Source organism: Scomber scombrus, chromosome 24 (genome assembly GCF_963691925.1).
Source record: "Scomber scombrus chromosome 24, fScoSco1.1, whole genome shotgun sequence".
In the NCBI taxonomy this organism is placed as follows: Eukaryota; Metazoa; Chordata; class Actinopteri; order Scombriformes; family Scombridae; genus Scomber; species Scomber scombrus.
In genome coordinates this window covers 8,065,182-8,082,665 of record NC_084993.1, presented here as the reverse complement: position 1 = coordinate 8,082,665, position 17,484 = coordinate 8,065,182, and the positions used below count along the sequence as shown (strand labels likewise).

The 17,484-nt window shown below is 38.6% G+C and overlaps 1 protein-coding gene across 2 annotated transcripts; it reads right to left on the bottom strand.

Annotated features, from left to right (window-relative positions):
• Positions 1-42: 42 nt before the first annotated feature.
• LOC134006634 (protein-tyrosine kinase 2-beta-like) lies at positions 43-15,676 on the bottom strand. 2 transcript variants are annotated; one of them, XM_062445570.1, is made up of 30 exons: positions 15,470-15,676; positions 15,037-15,375; positions 14,219-14,397; positions 14,006-14,093; positions 13,799-13,878; positions 13,623-13,685; positions 13,072-13,126; positions 12,798-12,938; positions 12,352-12,423; positions 11,992-12,093; positions 10,587-10,704; positions 10,315-10,357; positions 10,011-10,042; positions 9,741-9,788; positions 8,886-8,980; positions 8,668-8,749; positions 7,619-7,719; positions 7,340-7,455; positions 6,853-6,953; positions 6,557-6,646; positions 5,412-5,616; positions 4,922-5,021; positions 4,147-4,194; positions 3,541-3,666; positions 3,175-3,207; positions 2,796-2,820; positions 2,514-2,554; positions 2,273-2,407; positions 2,023-2,103; positions 43-1,624 (listed from the first exon to the last, which is right to left on the bottom strand). In XM_062445570.1, the coding sequence occupies exons 2-30, from the start codon at positions 15,235-15,237 to the stop codon at positions 1,388-1,390; spliced, it is 2,838 nt and encodes a 945-aa protein (XP_062301554.1). In that variant the 5' UTR covers positions 15,238-15,375; positions 15,470-15,676; the 3' UTR covers positions 43-1,387. The 2 variants fall into 2 exon arrangements, with proteins under 2 accessions (XP_062301554.1, XP_062301555.1); XM_062445571.1 differs by having other exon boundaries at positions 10,017-10,042.
• Positions 15,677-17,484: the final 1,808 nt, after the last annotated feature.

Sequence of the window (17,484 nt, the reverse complement as noted above, 5' to 3'; positions counted from 1 at the left end):
AAAAAATGATAAAAGAGCAAGATGCCAATGATTCAATCTATTTAAATCAGTCTTGCAGCGACACATAAGGAAGTCAAGTGGGATTGCAGAAGAAATAAGTCAAAAAGAAAAGTTACAATATGCTGCAACAATAATCAACAGGAAAGTGTTAATTGTCTGGCAACATTGAGGCAATAATTACAATAGAGTAATATAATAAAGTTTTTAATTAACTCAGAAAGTCTGTGGGCATGGTTTCTTTGGCAGTGGAAGAAAGCAGAGATGCAGGTCATGACATTTTGTGTTCATTTCCTTAATTGCTTGTGTTCAAAAAGCCTGCCAGTGGTAAAGGTAAGTTCACTTGGCATTAATTTATCAACTGTAAACTCTGCAGTGGCTTTAAGCAGTCACACTTTGGCTGTTTCTTACTGCAGAGTCCATGTTCATACCTGCTTCTCCTTAATTACAGAGGTATTTATTTATGGGATGGATTATTATTTTTAAGAGGCCAGTTATAGATCTTTATTTTTCTCCTTCCTGACATTGCGTCTTCTAGTCTGCATAAAAAAGAGATGTTATAATCTGTTCAAAAGGTGTCACAAATTTAGAACTTTGTTCTCACAAGCTCAGATTAAAATGTTTGAGTTAGTCCATCTTTAAATAGGTATAAGACACTCACAGTGAAATGAACTGTAGTCAGTGGTTGCATAAATGTTGACAAGCTGTTGCAGAAAAAACACTGCAGGTGTTGTAGTCTTTAATGATAAAAACAATTAAAATAAAAAATAAACTATGAAAACTTTATTGTGCTTACATATTGATTTCTTCAGCTTCAAGAAATGCTCAGTGTGACTTAAGCTGCGTTCAGACCAAAAGCGTCTGACGCGAAAAAATCGCTTGAATCGCTTCTATCGCGCCGCTTGATCATAAATATACATTTTTGGATCATCGCTTCATTCGCGCTTGTGACGTCGGGAGAAACTCGCCGCTGATTGGATGTCGTCTGAAGCGAATGAATGAATGAATGAATGAATGAATGAAGCATCTGAAGCGGCGCGAATAAAGTTGGAAAATTTGAACTTTTCAGGCGGCATCGCGCCGCTTCAGATGCTTCATTCATTCATTCATTCATTCGTTTTAGACGCTTCATTCGCGCCGCCTGATATAAAATCGCGTGTGATCGCGCCATTTACATTCATTTTCTATGTGGACTTGCTGCTCAATTCGCGTCAGACGCTTTTGGTCTGAATGCAGCTTTACCATAGTTCACTTTTTTGGAGAAAATATGAATATATTATGTTATCTTTGATCATCACTGCTGTTCAAACCAGAACATCTACATAGTTTGAATAAAAATAGATGCATCCTACTATTCCCACTCAATTCCATGTCCGTTTGCTCCTCACTCCTATGATTTTTCTGCATCTTCAGAGTCAGGTTTTGGCTTAGCCAGGTTGGCTCTGACTCGAGCCTGATCCACTGCATCCAGCAGATTTTTGGAGTCCAGTGCCAGGGTGTGAGCGGCTGCCAACATCTGCCGCTGGCACTCCTCCTTCAGCGTGGTGACGTCGTTCTGCTGGGCCAGTCGCATCTTACTGATTAGCTCCCCTAAATCCTTGTTCAGCAGTTTCTTAGTGCCCTCGATCTGAGGAGAGAAGAAGAGAAGATCATATTACATAGTTTGCTCAAACTTCAGTTTCTCCATGTTAGGAAGAGCTGGGAAAACGAAAATAAAACTGTCTCAGAATAAACAAGATAACAATGTGCTGCAGAAAAAGTTCATAGGCTTCAAATCACATATGCCTATGTTTCAATTCTTTTTTAAATGGGAGATGGTATAAAATGTGTCAGTTGATCAATTCACACATGCTTTTTTGTAAGAAACATTAATGTAACTGTGCTGTAGATACAGTATTTGAGACACTTTTCTCTTGTTTTTAAATGAATGGACAGCAGGGACTGTTAGCTGCCTGCATGCACATGAACATAAACAAAAGGTGGACAGACAGCAATTGATGCACAGAGAGATGAAGTGAGGTCTACCTCTGTTGTGACGGAGCTGTGCAAAGAAGGCATGATCTCATCAACACTTTGCATCAGGCTACGAAGAGTGACACCCAAGGCCTGAAGATGGATGAGTGGAGGATGAGGTAGAGGGAGGTGAGAGAGTTGAGGAAGATTAGAAACTTTAAAAAACCCAACTTAAAGCATAATTAAACTGATTATGATAGGTTGGAGTGATTACTGTAAATGTTACACACACACACACACACACACAGAGTGATTGACATACTTTGACAGCAGTGGGATACTCTGAGGATGGGAGCGTGTTGATGTCATTCTTCAGCATGACCACCTGTTTCACTATTTCCATGACGCCAGTGTAAACCTTATCATCGGATCGGTCCAGCTCAGCTGTGGCCCGAGACTACAACGTAACAAAACATAACAGTTACTTTTCCGTGACCCATTTAATACGTAGCTCCACTTCAGTACATAACGTGACAGCTTTACAAACGTTTTTTTTTTCTTACCTGTGTGACTGCAGCAGGCATTGGAGGCTTCACTGGAGGACCTGAGACACACACAGACAAAAACAAATGACATATTATAAAGCATGTGGTGAAAATGATGCATCTTCTTTTCTTTCTTATCTAATCATGTATTTTTATATTCACTTTCATTTTCTTTATCTTAAATGTTGCCTACATGGCTCCTACGTGCTATAATTCATGTCTCAAAACAAGAGGTTAGAAATAGTAAAACATGTTTGAAAAAGATTTAGGCTAATATTAGGCATCTAAAACCGGACTCACCTTTATCTGGGCTTTTTTCAAGAGGCTGCAAATAACACAGAAAGTGAGAATTTATCACTTTAATAGGGTTCAGTTGCAAACCTCAGGTCAGGTCAGAGGTCAGATTATTGCTGTAAATTGCCTTTTTTTTGTAGTGGAGATGCTTTTAATTATTATTATAAAATCGTATATATTTAAATGATGCTGAATTGAAATCTTAGAAGAGGCAGAAAAGTAAAGAAATTGAGTAGCTGGTGAGTATCGCTAGTGTTTCTTGACTAATTTAGGACATACAGTATATTAACAGGTGTGTTTTTGCCTTCTAGTGGTCATAAATGTTTAATACAGTTGTAATTTATCTTCAATTTTTACAAGAGGAAATAAAAAGACAATGTTGTACCTTAGCGTATAAATCCACTCGCACGGAAGGATCCTACAGAGGGACACAGTGTCACTTACATGTGAAGTTTACAGACTACAGTGAAGACAGACCTGATAAGTTGCTGGGTTTGCATAATGTACTGTAAGTGAGAAAGTAAATTCAATAAGATATGTTGAGTCCTGTAATTGTCATGTTATTGGAGATGTCATCATATTTAGTCAAGCACATGATCTCCAGACGTCACTTTCATCATTTCATAACTTTCATCATTTGATCACATTCATAGAAACACAAACTTTCTTTACTTCCCTTGCTGTCCAGTGACAGAAATGATGTGTTTCTCCACTGTGTGTGCGTGCCTGTTTGCATGTGTGTGTGTCTCACCAGTTGCTTCTCTTCATGCTCCAGCCACTGTTTATCCATCAGCATCTCTCTTTTTTGTCTCTGTAATGTGTCTTCAACTCGCGACATCTCTTTTTGCCATGCTGGCCTGGTATCATTGTCTGTTGCCTACACACACACACACACACACACACACACACACACACACACACACACACACACACACACACACACACACACACACACACACACACACACACACACACACACGCTCATATTCAATCATTTTTGCACAGTTGGTATTATTTATCAGTAAATGTTGGTGGTTGTTTTTCAAGTTCGGGTTTTTACACTCTGGCCATAAAAGCTGTTCAGCAGCTGACATTGCAAAACGTGACTTAACAACAAACTTCCCCTCTATGTTGTGTATGATTTCTCTTTGTAAAAGGTGCAAGAAGTCACAGTAGGAAGTTTAAATAGCTAAGTGAAACCTAAATTTGATTAGCTACTAGATTAAATGCACATCCTTATTTGTATGTGTAAGTGCCATGAGACTGTCATGTGATTCCATGTGTGTGTGTGTGTGTGTGTGTGTGTGTGTGTGTGTGTGTGTGTGTGTGTGTGTGTGTGTGTGACTGTGAAGCACACCGATTTGTTCGAGACTCGAGGAAGGGTGTTGCCTTGTGTCCTGGATGGCTGGTGAGAGAGAAAGAGAAGATTAATTTTTTTAGGGGTCACCAGGTATAAAATATATATATTAGTTTTCATCAGCTCTTGGCCAGTAAGACTGTAAAAAAATATATCCTCTAGTTGAAGTGCTCCTGGAGTTCACATTAGTTTTTTTTTTAAAAGGTGTAAGTTAAACAAGAATTTAAAAATGAGAACAATTTGAGGAAACAAACAAAATGTTTAGCTTCAGAATTTAATCCACACGATGTTTACTGTATCCTCATCATTTTTCATTCTTTGGCTAAATAATGTGCTTGCCTGGTAGCTAATATAATTGTCAAATAGTCACTGTTTTTAGTATGTCTTGTGAACAGACACACAAATTAAACTGGATCTAGGAGTGAAATTAAATAACGTGAAACAAATATATGTTGACTTTGTATTTCTAGGGAGAAATGGGGATTTTCGCAGTCACTTCATTACAGTTTGAGTTGTCTTGGTCTTGGAAACAGTGTATAGTGGCCACAAAGAAGAACTGCGTCGAAAGCCACTTTGGTTTATTTCCACATTCAGTGGTGGAGGTTGTGTGCAGTGCTAAACCCTCAGTGTATTCAGTGTGTAAAGCACACTACGTGACAACAGAAGGGTATCTGGTTTTTAACTGTATAGCCTGACTGAGTGGCACCTACTGTAAGCACTAAGCTCATCTGACCGCAGCTCATGTTCATATCAACACAGTGTGTGTATGTAGTACCTTTGGTGGGGGTTCTGTGAGGCTGGGGTCAAACATCGATGAGATGGAGCGGGATTTGCCTTGCATCGTCTCAGCCTCCTGCTCCATCTTGTGGATGTCACTGTCACACACACAAAAACACACACACAAACACAGACATTAGTTAGTGTGTCCTAGTGTGTTTACAGTATAAAAATATTTCTTGATTTCACTTTTGTTTTCTTAGAAATACTGTATTAACTGATGACATTTGACCAATAATTATTTTTTCAGTTTTAGTTGCCTGACATGAAATACCATCATGCAAAGCTGAAAGAGTGGAAATCGTTCAGAAACTATGACTTTAAACTTTCATACCATTAATTACACTTCATGAGAATGAAACTTATCAGAGTCAATGAACTTGAAACCATAGTTTTAATATCAAAATTACTTTAAAACTTTCAAATCTGGTGAGGACAACTGCAAGTAAACTGAGTATTTTTTTGGGTACAGATATATGAGTGTGTACCTCAGGGAGCAGACGAGTTCGCTGAACCTGGGCCGGCCTTGCGGCTCATAGGCCCAAGTGCTGGTGAGTAGGGAGTAAACGTTGGGTGGGCAGATCTGTGGTTTGGGCAGTCTAACTCCTGTCTCGAGGTGATTAATCACCTGCCCGTTCTCCATCCAGAAGAATGGCTGCTGGCCCATTGAGAAGATCTCCCACACACATACACCTGGGTGAGCACACACAAGCTGTACTGACTTGCATCATAAGTCCCAAAAGTTTTGTCTACAATCATTTATGTATAGGGGTGGATTTAGTGATTGGGGTCACTCTGCACTCCAGCCTCCTGCATTCAAAGTTTTACTTAAAAATTAAGAGTAAAAGTAAAAGATTTATTATTAGCACAATGTACTTACATTTACTTAACACCTGTTCAAGTAGGAGCTTTAATTCTATTTTATATAATGCTGGATAGTTTAATGAATAATAATGCATCATATTTCAATAGTCATATTTTGTGAGTAAAATCTGAATAAGCAGCATAACCAGTTACATTTATCAGTTATGTAAATGTAGTGGTACAATGAGTTAGAATACATGATGATAACATTATTCAATATTTTTTCACTCTAAACATCATTAAAAATCTAGAGCTGTTTGGGGCCCTTTTAGTTGGGGGCCCAGGCAGTTGCCTGCCTTGTGGAATGGTAAAGTCTGCCCCTGTTTAAGTATGAAGTCTAGAGAGTGCCATCAAAATACCTAACTCTTTGCTAATTCCCCCTTAGCTTCAGTTACTGTTCCTATGTGCTTCCTCTCCTGCTGATGGTATTATAACTCAGCATTAGGAATAAAAAAATATTAAAATGTTATTCATTCTAACATTTGAACAACCAAAACATTGGTTAGATTTATTATTTGTATATTAACAATATGTTTTACAAGAGCAAACACTTTGAGGTTGAGGGCTGAACCACTGTGTCTGTCACACATTACACTATAAACACCATATATAGACACTATGTCAGGTGCCACTGGCTGCGATTGCTATACTTCCTCAAACCTACGTAAAGATAAATTACAGTACACCTGGCTATCGAGGACTACAGGCAGCAGCTTCCCCAAGTCATACACTGCATGTACATGTGCACTGACACAGATGTATTTCTCACCAAACATCCAGACATCACTGGCTGTGGTGAAGCGTCTGAAGTTGATGGATTCTGGTGCCATCCATTTGATCGGTAATCGAGAAAGTGAGGCTGCACAGGGAAGAGAAATGGACAAAAAGAAGGTAGAGATCGGATGTGTCTTTACACCTTTACTATTGCTACATTTATAATAATGGGTATGCACGCTGGAGGTTAATTACACCCAAATGAACTTCTACCTCTTTTAAGACAACTGTAAAGTGTTTCTACTGCACTGCACTTCTGCCCGGAAATGTTGTGTAAGTTTGAAATTTTACCTTTGTAATACTCCTGTTCCTCAACGTAGCGAGACAGACCAAAGTCTCCAAGCTTGACACATTCAGAAGACGCCACCAAGACATTTCTTACAGCTATATCCCTACAGCACAAAGCAAGAACAGACAGGAACCAAGAGATCAGACTGAAAATAAAGCAGCTGTTAACGACCAACATTAAGTAATGCTATATATGCAATGTATGTACGTCAAATAGGACACATCAACATTTTTCAGACGCTTGACAGTTTCTGCAGAATAACAAGACCATTCAAGGCCTGGGTTGTAAATGCATTGGGCCAGAAACCTTCCTTATATGGCAACAGTTACTTACTACAATTCTCTACTGTCTACATCTGAAGGGAAACTGTGGTCAGCTGAACCTCTCTGAGACGCCATGGCTTCTGATGACAGTACAATGCTTGTTTTTTTTTACTTTTTCTTTTACAAAATGTGTTACAAATAAAGGCAGCTGTTGGTGTTCTCATACCTGTGCACCATGTTGAGTCCTTCCAGGTAAGCTAAGGCTTTGCAGATTTGTAGACTGTACAGGATTAACGTTGCATTTGTGATGACGTACTGCTGGTTCTTGAGATATTCCCCCAACTGTCAGGGCACAAAAAATACCTAATTTAACAAGATATATGACTTATTTAAGGTGGATTTTTTTCCTATGCATGATATCACAATCACCAACTATGTCCACACAGTTACCTGCAAATTGAGCATCTAACATCAAGAGTTCAACTATTTTATGACCTACACACACCTCTCCATGTTCATAGAGCTCCATGATGATGCAGACAGGATCAACCTCGATGACTCCGATAAGACGCACAATGTGGGGATGATCCAGATTTTTCATCAAGCCTGCAACAGACAGGGCAGTACACCTGAGATCAATAAAATATCACATTTTTATCATTGATATATGATACAGTAAATAAATGAAAGTGAACTGACAGGGGGGAAAAAAGCATACTCTGCCAAAACAACAGAGACTCATGATCTGACTCTGAAAGGCCCTCAGCTCTACAGAGCATTTGATTCTCTTTTATGTCATTCTTGTGGTTTTCTGGCAGATTTTCTTTTTCAGTTTCACCACTCTCTCATTTAGCAGAAGCAGGAAGCTGTTTCAGTCAAATGCGCTATATGCTATCTGTCCGGGACACAGACAACAATAGTGCCTGTCTAGCCTCACTAGGTAAAGAAAATGAAACTCTCAGTTGCTAAAACCAGACTTTCTTTTGCCTCAGGAGTTGATGGGGACCAAAATAGCTTCACAGAGAGTGAATACGGGTCTTGTCTTCATCAGATATAGAAACAATCCTGCATGAAGATATTTGTCTCGATTTTACAGAATTTTCAAAGTGACATATCGAGGACATCCTGGAATTATAAACTCTGTCCGCAACATTACCCTTACAACTGGATTAACTCATTTTAAGCGTCCAAACTATGCCAGTCAGGTAGTAAAAATAATCAAGTGTGGTCTCCTGTCACTTCCACGACCTCATGAAACCACAGGCAACAGGAAGTTGACTGCAGCAATCTTCTGACAAATGCAACATGCAAAACCCAAGAGTTTTCTAAACTGAGATATTGCACTCTTCTGTAGTTGATATTTCATGTTTCCTTTTATGTTTCCTGTAAAATTATGACACAATAAATAGTTTGCCACTGCAGTGATTCAACTTATGACTAGTCAGAAACGTTTTACATTTCCTGTTGTGATCATACGTCAGGTTTTGCAGCTGTTTCACAAATTTCCTGATGTGCACTTTACAAAAATAACCACGGCAACAGCGACATACTCACCAGCCTCACTGAGAAACTTCTCTTTCACATCAGCTGTACAGTCTTTGCATGTTTTGATGGCCACACGTATTCTCTTCCCTGTCTAAGAACACACACATGCATATGGTTAACCATGATGATGTATTGAGTGCATTCAGTAAATGCAAAGGTGACAGATTTGATTTAGATCTCTGTGGTGATGTTTGGGGGTGATATTATTAGACAAAAGGTGAACTCACTGGGCTTTTATAAAATCCATCATGAACCTCTCCGAAGAATCCTGCACCCAGGATGTGACCCACATTGACATCAGTTCTGGAGACCCTGTACTTATCTGAACATAAAGAAACAGAGCAAACACCTTTACACTTTTAATTAAGCTTTTAAGTAAATTTGTAAAAATGTTTCTCTCTTTTAAATAGCACCACTTTAATACCAACCTTAATAATTTTGAATCATGAGTGACATATACAGTACATTAAAGCTGGTAATTTAAAGAAGAATTCAGATTAATTATTTGGAAATTTAAACCAAACTAAGTAACTGGGAGTAATTGATATAATGTAATTTGAATGTGCTGAAAACATGTGGCGATCAAAAATAGAAATGTGTAAATTATTTCTAAAGATAGGTTTATCTGTGCACATGATGCTTTAAGTTTGCTCTCTGTCTTTTCATGTAGACAGTCTTCACTATGAGATGATTGTTGTGGTTGAAAATGAAACGTGCTGGGCAGCATGCAGCATACAGCCAGCAGCCCACACATTGTGCTTAAAGCCAAAACCCCAATAGCTACAGGATGTTCCTTTAATGCAGCCTAGAAAATAGACTTAGATTAGTTTAGTGCAATTTGGAAAGATGTAACTTTCCATTGCTGTTAATTTAGAAATGCTGTAATGATTTTTCAACACAAGAGCAACCTGCAGGAGATGATTTAGTCCTGTTTCATGTATTTTTGCTCCATTATACCCTCAAGTAATAGCCAGAATTACATTAACACTAGCATTTCTTATCTGATTATCTAGTTTGGAACATTAATTAACAGCAGATACAGGTTTCTAAGTATTTATAGGTATCAGTGAAACACGACTTACCGGAAGAGTTTGCTGCAGTTTCTGGAATCTCAGCATAAATTTCTGAATCTAAGAAAGATTAAAGAAAAATGTTGAATGTAAAGTAAAAACATAAGAGGAGTTTGATTAATCTACTCTAATTATTGCTCAGGAGGATTAAAAATCGCAGAAGTGTTGAGGTAAAAAAAAAAAGTTAAACATTCAGGATACTAAAACAGAAAATACAGACCAATACACCTGCACTTTATGTATGTGTGTATGCAGAATTTAGAAATTAGTCATGAGACTTACTCACACCTCTATAAGGACCTCTGGAAACACCACTGAAAGACAAAAGAAAGACTTTTAGGCAGCATGAACACATACCAAAAACATTACTGATAAATAGACAAATATGAGCTCTTTATTGCTAATCATTTGTGGTTGTTTAAATTTCTCCTTTATTGTAATGCAACCAGTCAATGATCAGCATTGCTTAAACATCTGTAACCTTTGATGCAACTGAGAGAAAGAAATTTTGTTTAAGACGCGTCACTTTCCAACATGATTCATGATTCATTTATTAAAGGTGTTCTCACAGACTGAATACACTTACCATTGTGTTGGGATGTCAGGCAGTTTCATTCTTGTGTCTCTTGCTGTAAGAAAAAACAACAACTTTTGTCCATCTGCAGTTTTTGCTCTAACATCTAAAAGTGCCACTACATAAAGATACTAGACAATTAAAAGAACATGACAGATTTTTATAACTAGTGTCATACTTTCAAATCATGGGGCATAAAAACTGCCACATAGCTTAACATCTTCAGATTGCGAGGAGCATCTTTCCATCTTTGTTACCAGGAAAGCACATACTGCAAAGTGTACCTTTGTTGGGACTGATAATGAGGGAGGTCTCAGAGCCGCTTTCCAACCGACAGTAGCCATCAATCAGGTCAGCCATGTTCTCTGCTTCAGCCAGGGACGAGGTGCTCACTGACAACGGCTGAGGAATTAAACATATACAGGATATTGAAACCCAAATGTTACCCTCAACTCACTCTGAAGTGCATTTCAGAGGCCAGAGCACCTTACTGTGTATGAAAAGCTACGTGTCTCCTGACTGTGGTGGTCACGCTGATGGTTTATTTCAACCACATAATTCTTACTTACAGGTGACATCATGCAAATCATGACTGTGTCCTATTCGCTCACACTCGCAGCTATCAAAATGTTCATTTCTGAAGACATGCATGCATGCATTTTGCAAGCAAGAGCAAGAGACACAAATGATAATACAAATTCAAATTCATAGATGCATTGGTTAATAAATGTTACTTAATGGCTTTAGTTATCATGTGGTGAATTTGCAGCTTATGCATTTTTACTGGAGCTTGTTTGTTTCACAACCTGATTAGCTTGGTGACATTTTTAATGAGCAACCTGATCTCTTAGCAAACCATCAGCAGATGTGTATCTGGTAATACTCAACTGCTAGTGATTAAAAGTAGGTATAGTTAAGTGCGCATATACGTGTTTGACTAACTGGTCCAACACAGCTGAATCTCAATGATTGCTGTAATACTTTTTTTGTCTTTATGTTCTTTTTTATCACTTTCTTTTTTTATTTAGATTACTCTTCAAAGACAGGAAGAGGAAGTCTTTCTGTCTTTGCTCTTTCCGTTATAAATTCACACAGACACAGCACTAATGAAGTTTAGCGAAAGTTCAGACAGGAAGAACACCTTTTTGTATGCTCACGTCATAGCTTTATTTCTGATTCTTTAGTCATCCTGACCCTTCTCACAGCTCATACTGATCTCTGTCAAAACTCATAATTTCCTTGCTGCCATTTCTGCAGCATCAATTGACACATCAACTGTTCGCATCATCTAGTCAAATCTAACCAATAGCACGGTGACACACCTTCTTTGTCAGCCTATCATATTTCAGCTGTCTTTAAATGTTCTCCTTCTCTGCTCAGGTGCGACCCACCACCCAGTCTTCAGATTCCTCAATGCATCACCTACATTCACTTCGCTCTGCTTTATGTTTCTGTGACTATGCACTACGTCACTTTGCACCACTAAAAATGATCAAAAGATTAAGGATAAACAAAGAATTAGCTCTGAAGGGGTTTGAGGTCATTCATTTCCCCCTAGACTGTTTTTGAAAGAACATCATCTGTAGCTCAGAAATCTGCATTTGACTGTTTGGTGGGTTAAGGTTCAAGTTAAAATTAGAAAAAAGAAGCCACAAGAGACTGAAAGCAGAGAGGAAACAGCTAGTTTACCTGTTCAGCTCCCTCCATGGTTATGGTGAGCAGAGCCCGACCGTCACTCTCTGCAGAGTAGGAGATGCTGCGCACGTCAGAGAACGTGGCCAGACATGTGGACTGGAAAACCGGCAGAGACAGAGATGTAAAAAGGCGAAATAAAGCAGGAAATTCATTCTTTGTTTTCTGCTTATTCCAAGTGTTGCATGCATTGTATTTATATCTGTAGAATCATAGATGTATCAAGTTTCCATATATATCTGGTTGTCTTTCATAAAAATATCAAAAATGGCTGAAGAGTAAATACAGACACAAATGTTTGTAACGTCAAGAAAGAGCTTTTTCAGAAAAGCTGAGAGAAACAGAGAGTGAGCTCACTTTTAAGTTTTCTGTTCGTTGACTGATGCCCTCAGGACCAATGACCAGGTCTATTGTTACATTCCAAATTTGCTATGGGCACAGGAAACACACACACACACACACACACACACACACACACACACACACACATAACAACATTATTATTATCATTATTATCATTATTATTATCATTATTATAATCATACTTGTTTTCATCACAAATCTGCCGCTTTAAAAACAATCATTTTGACATATAAGAATACAGTACATCCACATTAATGGAAAGGATATCTCAGAAGAATCATTCAATTATTGTGTAAGGATTTAACTGCAAAACAGATGAAACTCAGAGGGGTTCAAGGCATTTCCAACCTTTACCAGTATACAATCTGGTTGGAAACACCAACAGCTTCAAAAATACTAAATTTAACACGTGTGCACACATCAAACTCTCAAACACTCACCACTAGCTGACAGGCGAAGCTCTCCTGTGTGAAGCTCACGCACTGATAGAGAGTGGTGAAGAACCTGGCCATGCACTGGTCCGGTGTCAGAGTGGAGTAGCCGTGGAACGTCTGCTGGATCAACCGACGCAACTGCTTCGCCTGATACACGTTACACAAAGACAAACAGCGATCACTGAAAATTCATTGTAAGAACATAAATGCAGCATAACGGGAGAAAAAGAGACACTCAAAGCAGGAAATTGACTTCACAGTAGTTGTTTTGACTCTCTACCTTCGTTTTGCTGAGCAGCTCTTTGGGAAAGAACAAATCCAGTCCCACATCCCTCCTAAGGGAGGAAAGTCAGACCACAGTCATGAAACAAACACTCCTTTTCAAAAGCATATAGAGTCAGTATTCAAACCCTCTAGCCACTGGGACACTGTTGTGGCCTTCAGGCTTGACACTTTCTCATGAATGCAAACCAACTGTAAAGCAGAGATGCTTCACTGTATCTCTTTGAGTGTAATATAATCTGTGTCATACATTTTGTGTTACATTTCAACCACAGACTACATCTGGTCTGGTCACTCTTTCCTGTTATTTCTCCAGCCTGTGATTCCTCTCCACGCAGATATCTTTGTGGCATATGCAGTGTTGAGATAGCTGCCCAAATAAAGTATGTGTGCTGCAGTGGGTGTCACATGTTTCTCTTCTTTTGTTTGATCGTGCGTTTTAACATAAGCAATATAACAACAAAACAGGCACAAAAGGACTGATATAAAGGGTAAAGGATCTAAATGGATGATGATACACATACAGTGGAGCAATCATGCTAGACTTACTCTAATTGTTCATAGTTGGACTTTTTCTCCAGTCCATTTGGATCCATGTCTTTGCAGTATCTCCTGCAGGCACAATAAGTGAACACAATATTTATGAATGACCCAAACTCTGCTCACAATGTTCTGTTTTCTTGGATCTGGAAGAGTTTAAGTGTGACGTGTTTGTTGCTCAGTACCTAATTTCCAGACAGCCGAGCTGTAGAGCCATCCCTTCGCTGACTCTAGTCGCGTACCCAAGCATATAGTCACTTCGCACCTGTGAGTAACACAGACATATTCACCACAGCTGTTATGTAAATGATGCATCTTACAATAAAGTTCTCACTTGTAAGTTCTAGTCACACACACACACATACACACATACACACAGACACCTGACTGACCTGCTGGTAAAAGTAGAGCATAGTGGTTCTGTCGTCTTTGAATTTCTCGATGAAATCTGATGGGATGTATCTGATCCTGAGGTCATATCTGGACAAACAACCATCACAGTTGTATTCACATCACATTTCTCTAGAATATAGGATGTGGAATGATACATTCGATATGTATGTGTGGTACATGAAGCACATCCAGACAAAGACAGAAGCACTGACCTCCACTCAGCCTCAACATGGTGCTGCTCATACCGCTGGCTCAGTTCAGACACAGGAAGGTCTGGGTGCAGCCAGTGTTCCTCTAAAGACTTGAGGTGTTTGAGGAGGAGGCCGTAACAGAGGGTGTGTTTTATATCCGCACCCACACAGCCGCTAGTAAGAACCAAGTTGAGGACAGACTGAAAGAGAAGAAATGATATAGTGAATATGAATAAAAAATCATATTGATAAAGCTACAGTATTAAAGCCTGATTTACTTAATATACTTTTTTCACAGCAATGTTTGTGTGAGTGTTGTCTTTTTAAACGTGCAAAGGGAAGTTAAGTTTAGTAGAGCAGAGTAGAGTGAAGTGGAGCATATAGCAGATATTTTTTAATAATAATAATAATACGTTTATTTACAATAGCGCCTTTCATGTTTTCATTATACGATTGAAGTGGACAGAATTCATGATGACAATATTACCATGATAGAAAATAAATGCAGTACAGTAAAGACTAGAGTGCAGTGGGGTATAGTATAGTGCAGTACATTAGAGAATAGTAAGTTAGAGTACGATATAATACAGTAAATAGTTCAGTAGAGTAAAATATAGTACAAAACAGTAGAGAGCAGTATGGTAAAGTGAACAACAGTGGAGAACAGTATAGTATAGTGTAGAGCATATAGAGTAGAGTACACTAGAGTATAGTATGGTACAAGAAGTATGGTAGAGTACGGAGCAGAGTACAGTAGAGTAGAGTAGAGCAGAGTAGATTAAAGTAGATTAAAGTAGAGTAGAGTAGAGTAGATTAAAGTAGAGTAGAGTATAGCATACCCTGACAGTCCATCCTTCTTCACAGCCGACCAGTTTGAAGTTCTTGTCCAGGTTGGAGTTGTTGCTAAGGTAACATACTTTGATGATCTTCCTAGAGATGTTGTTCTTGGGGACAGTTGTCGTGGGAGACACATCTGAGATATTTGTCTGGATGGTGGGAGACATGCTCCTCCAGGACAGGGTGCTGTCGTCCCCCGACATCACACACACTCAACACAGTGTTGCTACTGCACGTAAACGTACATCGTTGTTACACACACACCATTTCATTCACTTCCTTCTCTCTCATTCACATCATACCGTCACATAAATGCACATACATGCATGGACATATCAAAGCTGGGGACAGACAGAAATTAGACACAACATGAAAACAGTCTGTTTTATTTGAGGAACATTCATATCTCTGTGATTCTACTTCTGCTGTACTCACCAGTCTTGCACAAGCTCCACCGCCAAACACAAGTATGGTACTGTCAGTCTTTAAGACTGACGACAAGTCAATGGCAGGAACGCACAGCCTTCATTTTCACTTTGTTAAGTCCAGATTTGATTGTTGGTCTTCTTCGGCAGGTTAACGCACCAAAAACGTATCTGAAGCTTTACCCTGAAGAGACACATCAGTAACTGAAAGAGGAAACGGTGCTTACAATGCAAATGAGGAAGTTGAAGAGCAGCGAACAGAAAAACTGACAGGACTGATGCAACTTCATTCTCACCCCCTGTCTCATGTGAAGTGGCACAGGCCAGCACCGAACCACAATCCACACCCACACACAACACTCTCACTTCCTCTCCCCAAAAGTTTTGATCTGCAAATACACAGTAGAGGTGAAAATTATGCTTTTTTTAAAACGTTTTTGTATGAACTCATTTAACAACATCAGCATAAAATGAATACAACCATCCTTTAACTTCTACATTGATATGTAGATGTAGTAAATGTAATCTTTTTAAACATAGCTAGAGCAGCTGAAGGGATGGATATGTTTGTTGGTTGACTGGTACTATTTTGGTTCAAACTGAAATATCTCAATAACTCTTGTACTGAGCTCTATGAAATTTTGCACAGATGTATATCCACAACATGAATCGTAGTAACTTTGGTGATCCTCTGACTTTTACTTTAGCCTCACCATCAGATAAAACTTTGGTTTATGACCAAACACCTGCAAAATTAACCACATCCCCTATAAACCTCTCTTATAACCTCACAGAGCAACTGGCATTCATGCAGGCATGACTGTAAACTTGTAGACAAGTGAAATCATCCATTTCATATCTATATTTTTTTTCCCTGTTCTTGAATATAGTTAGGCTACTTTCGCATTTTCATGTTCAACTTCAGTTTGTTTGACTCATTTTGCAGTGGTCAGATTAGCATTTGGTACAACAACTGCATAATCATACATTTTAAGTAATTAGCTTGAATACATTTAATTTTAGGATTTATTTAGGGTCGTATAATACTGTATAAAATGCTTGTTACTCTGCACTGCACGGTATTCCTTATTAAAAATTGCATTTCTCAGAGATGAACATCACTTATGCAAAAAGTCCCACAGACTAATGTGGCATCAACTAAACCTGTTCAGATGTAGTGAGGCATTAACTGTTGTGGCAGTCTGACCATGAGGCTGTAGATGGAAAATCCCTTTGCTTTCTGGTTTCAGATTCCACCTCAGTGTTTTAGGTTGTTTTTGCTTTTGTTCACTTACAAGCAGAGTAGGTGGCATTGTTTCAGTGTGTGTGGTTTGAAACAAAAAAAGAACATATGACACCAATAACCACTTTGTGGCTTCCGTGATTTAGCTTGATACTATTTTTTTTTTTTTTCTATGGTGGTCTCTGGTGACTATTGGTGCCCATAAAGACAAGTCTACCACTGAATGAAGTGGGAGTGCCATGACTGGAAAATTGAGAACTCTTACCACTTGATTTTCGTACAAAATTCACACATACAAGTGAGATAACGCTGCCTTGTGTGATATCCTGTTATTCTCAGACTATCATTTTTTCACACCCACGCCCATAGGCTTCTGCTGAGCACAGATGGCAGAGTATCTTTAAGATGTGATATGTCAGAGTAAGGTTGGCTGTAAACGAGAAGAGAAACAGAGTTCAGAGGCAGTTTCAGCTCACAGAACTCCAAGGATCCTGTTTTCATTAATGAATGTCCAGAAAACGTGACACATGTGTGAAGAAATGCTGTAGTTGCAGCATTAGTGGCTAAAATTAACCCATGAAATCAATTTAAAGAGGAGCATTAGTGAAGGACTCACAGAAACTTCCCTACTTTAAGATTACTGTAAATTTTGCTATTTGGAAAAATGTGGTTAATTGGGTGTGGAATATATCTAATTAGTACTATTGCTTTTAGTCAGTGGGGTCTATATAATTTGTAGTCCACTTTTAAGTATTTTCAATATATACTATGTAATAATATTT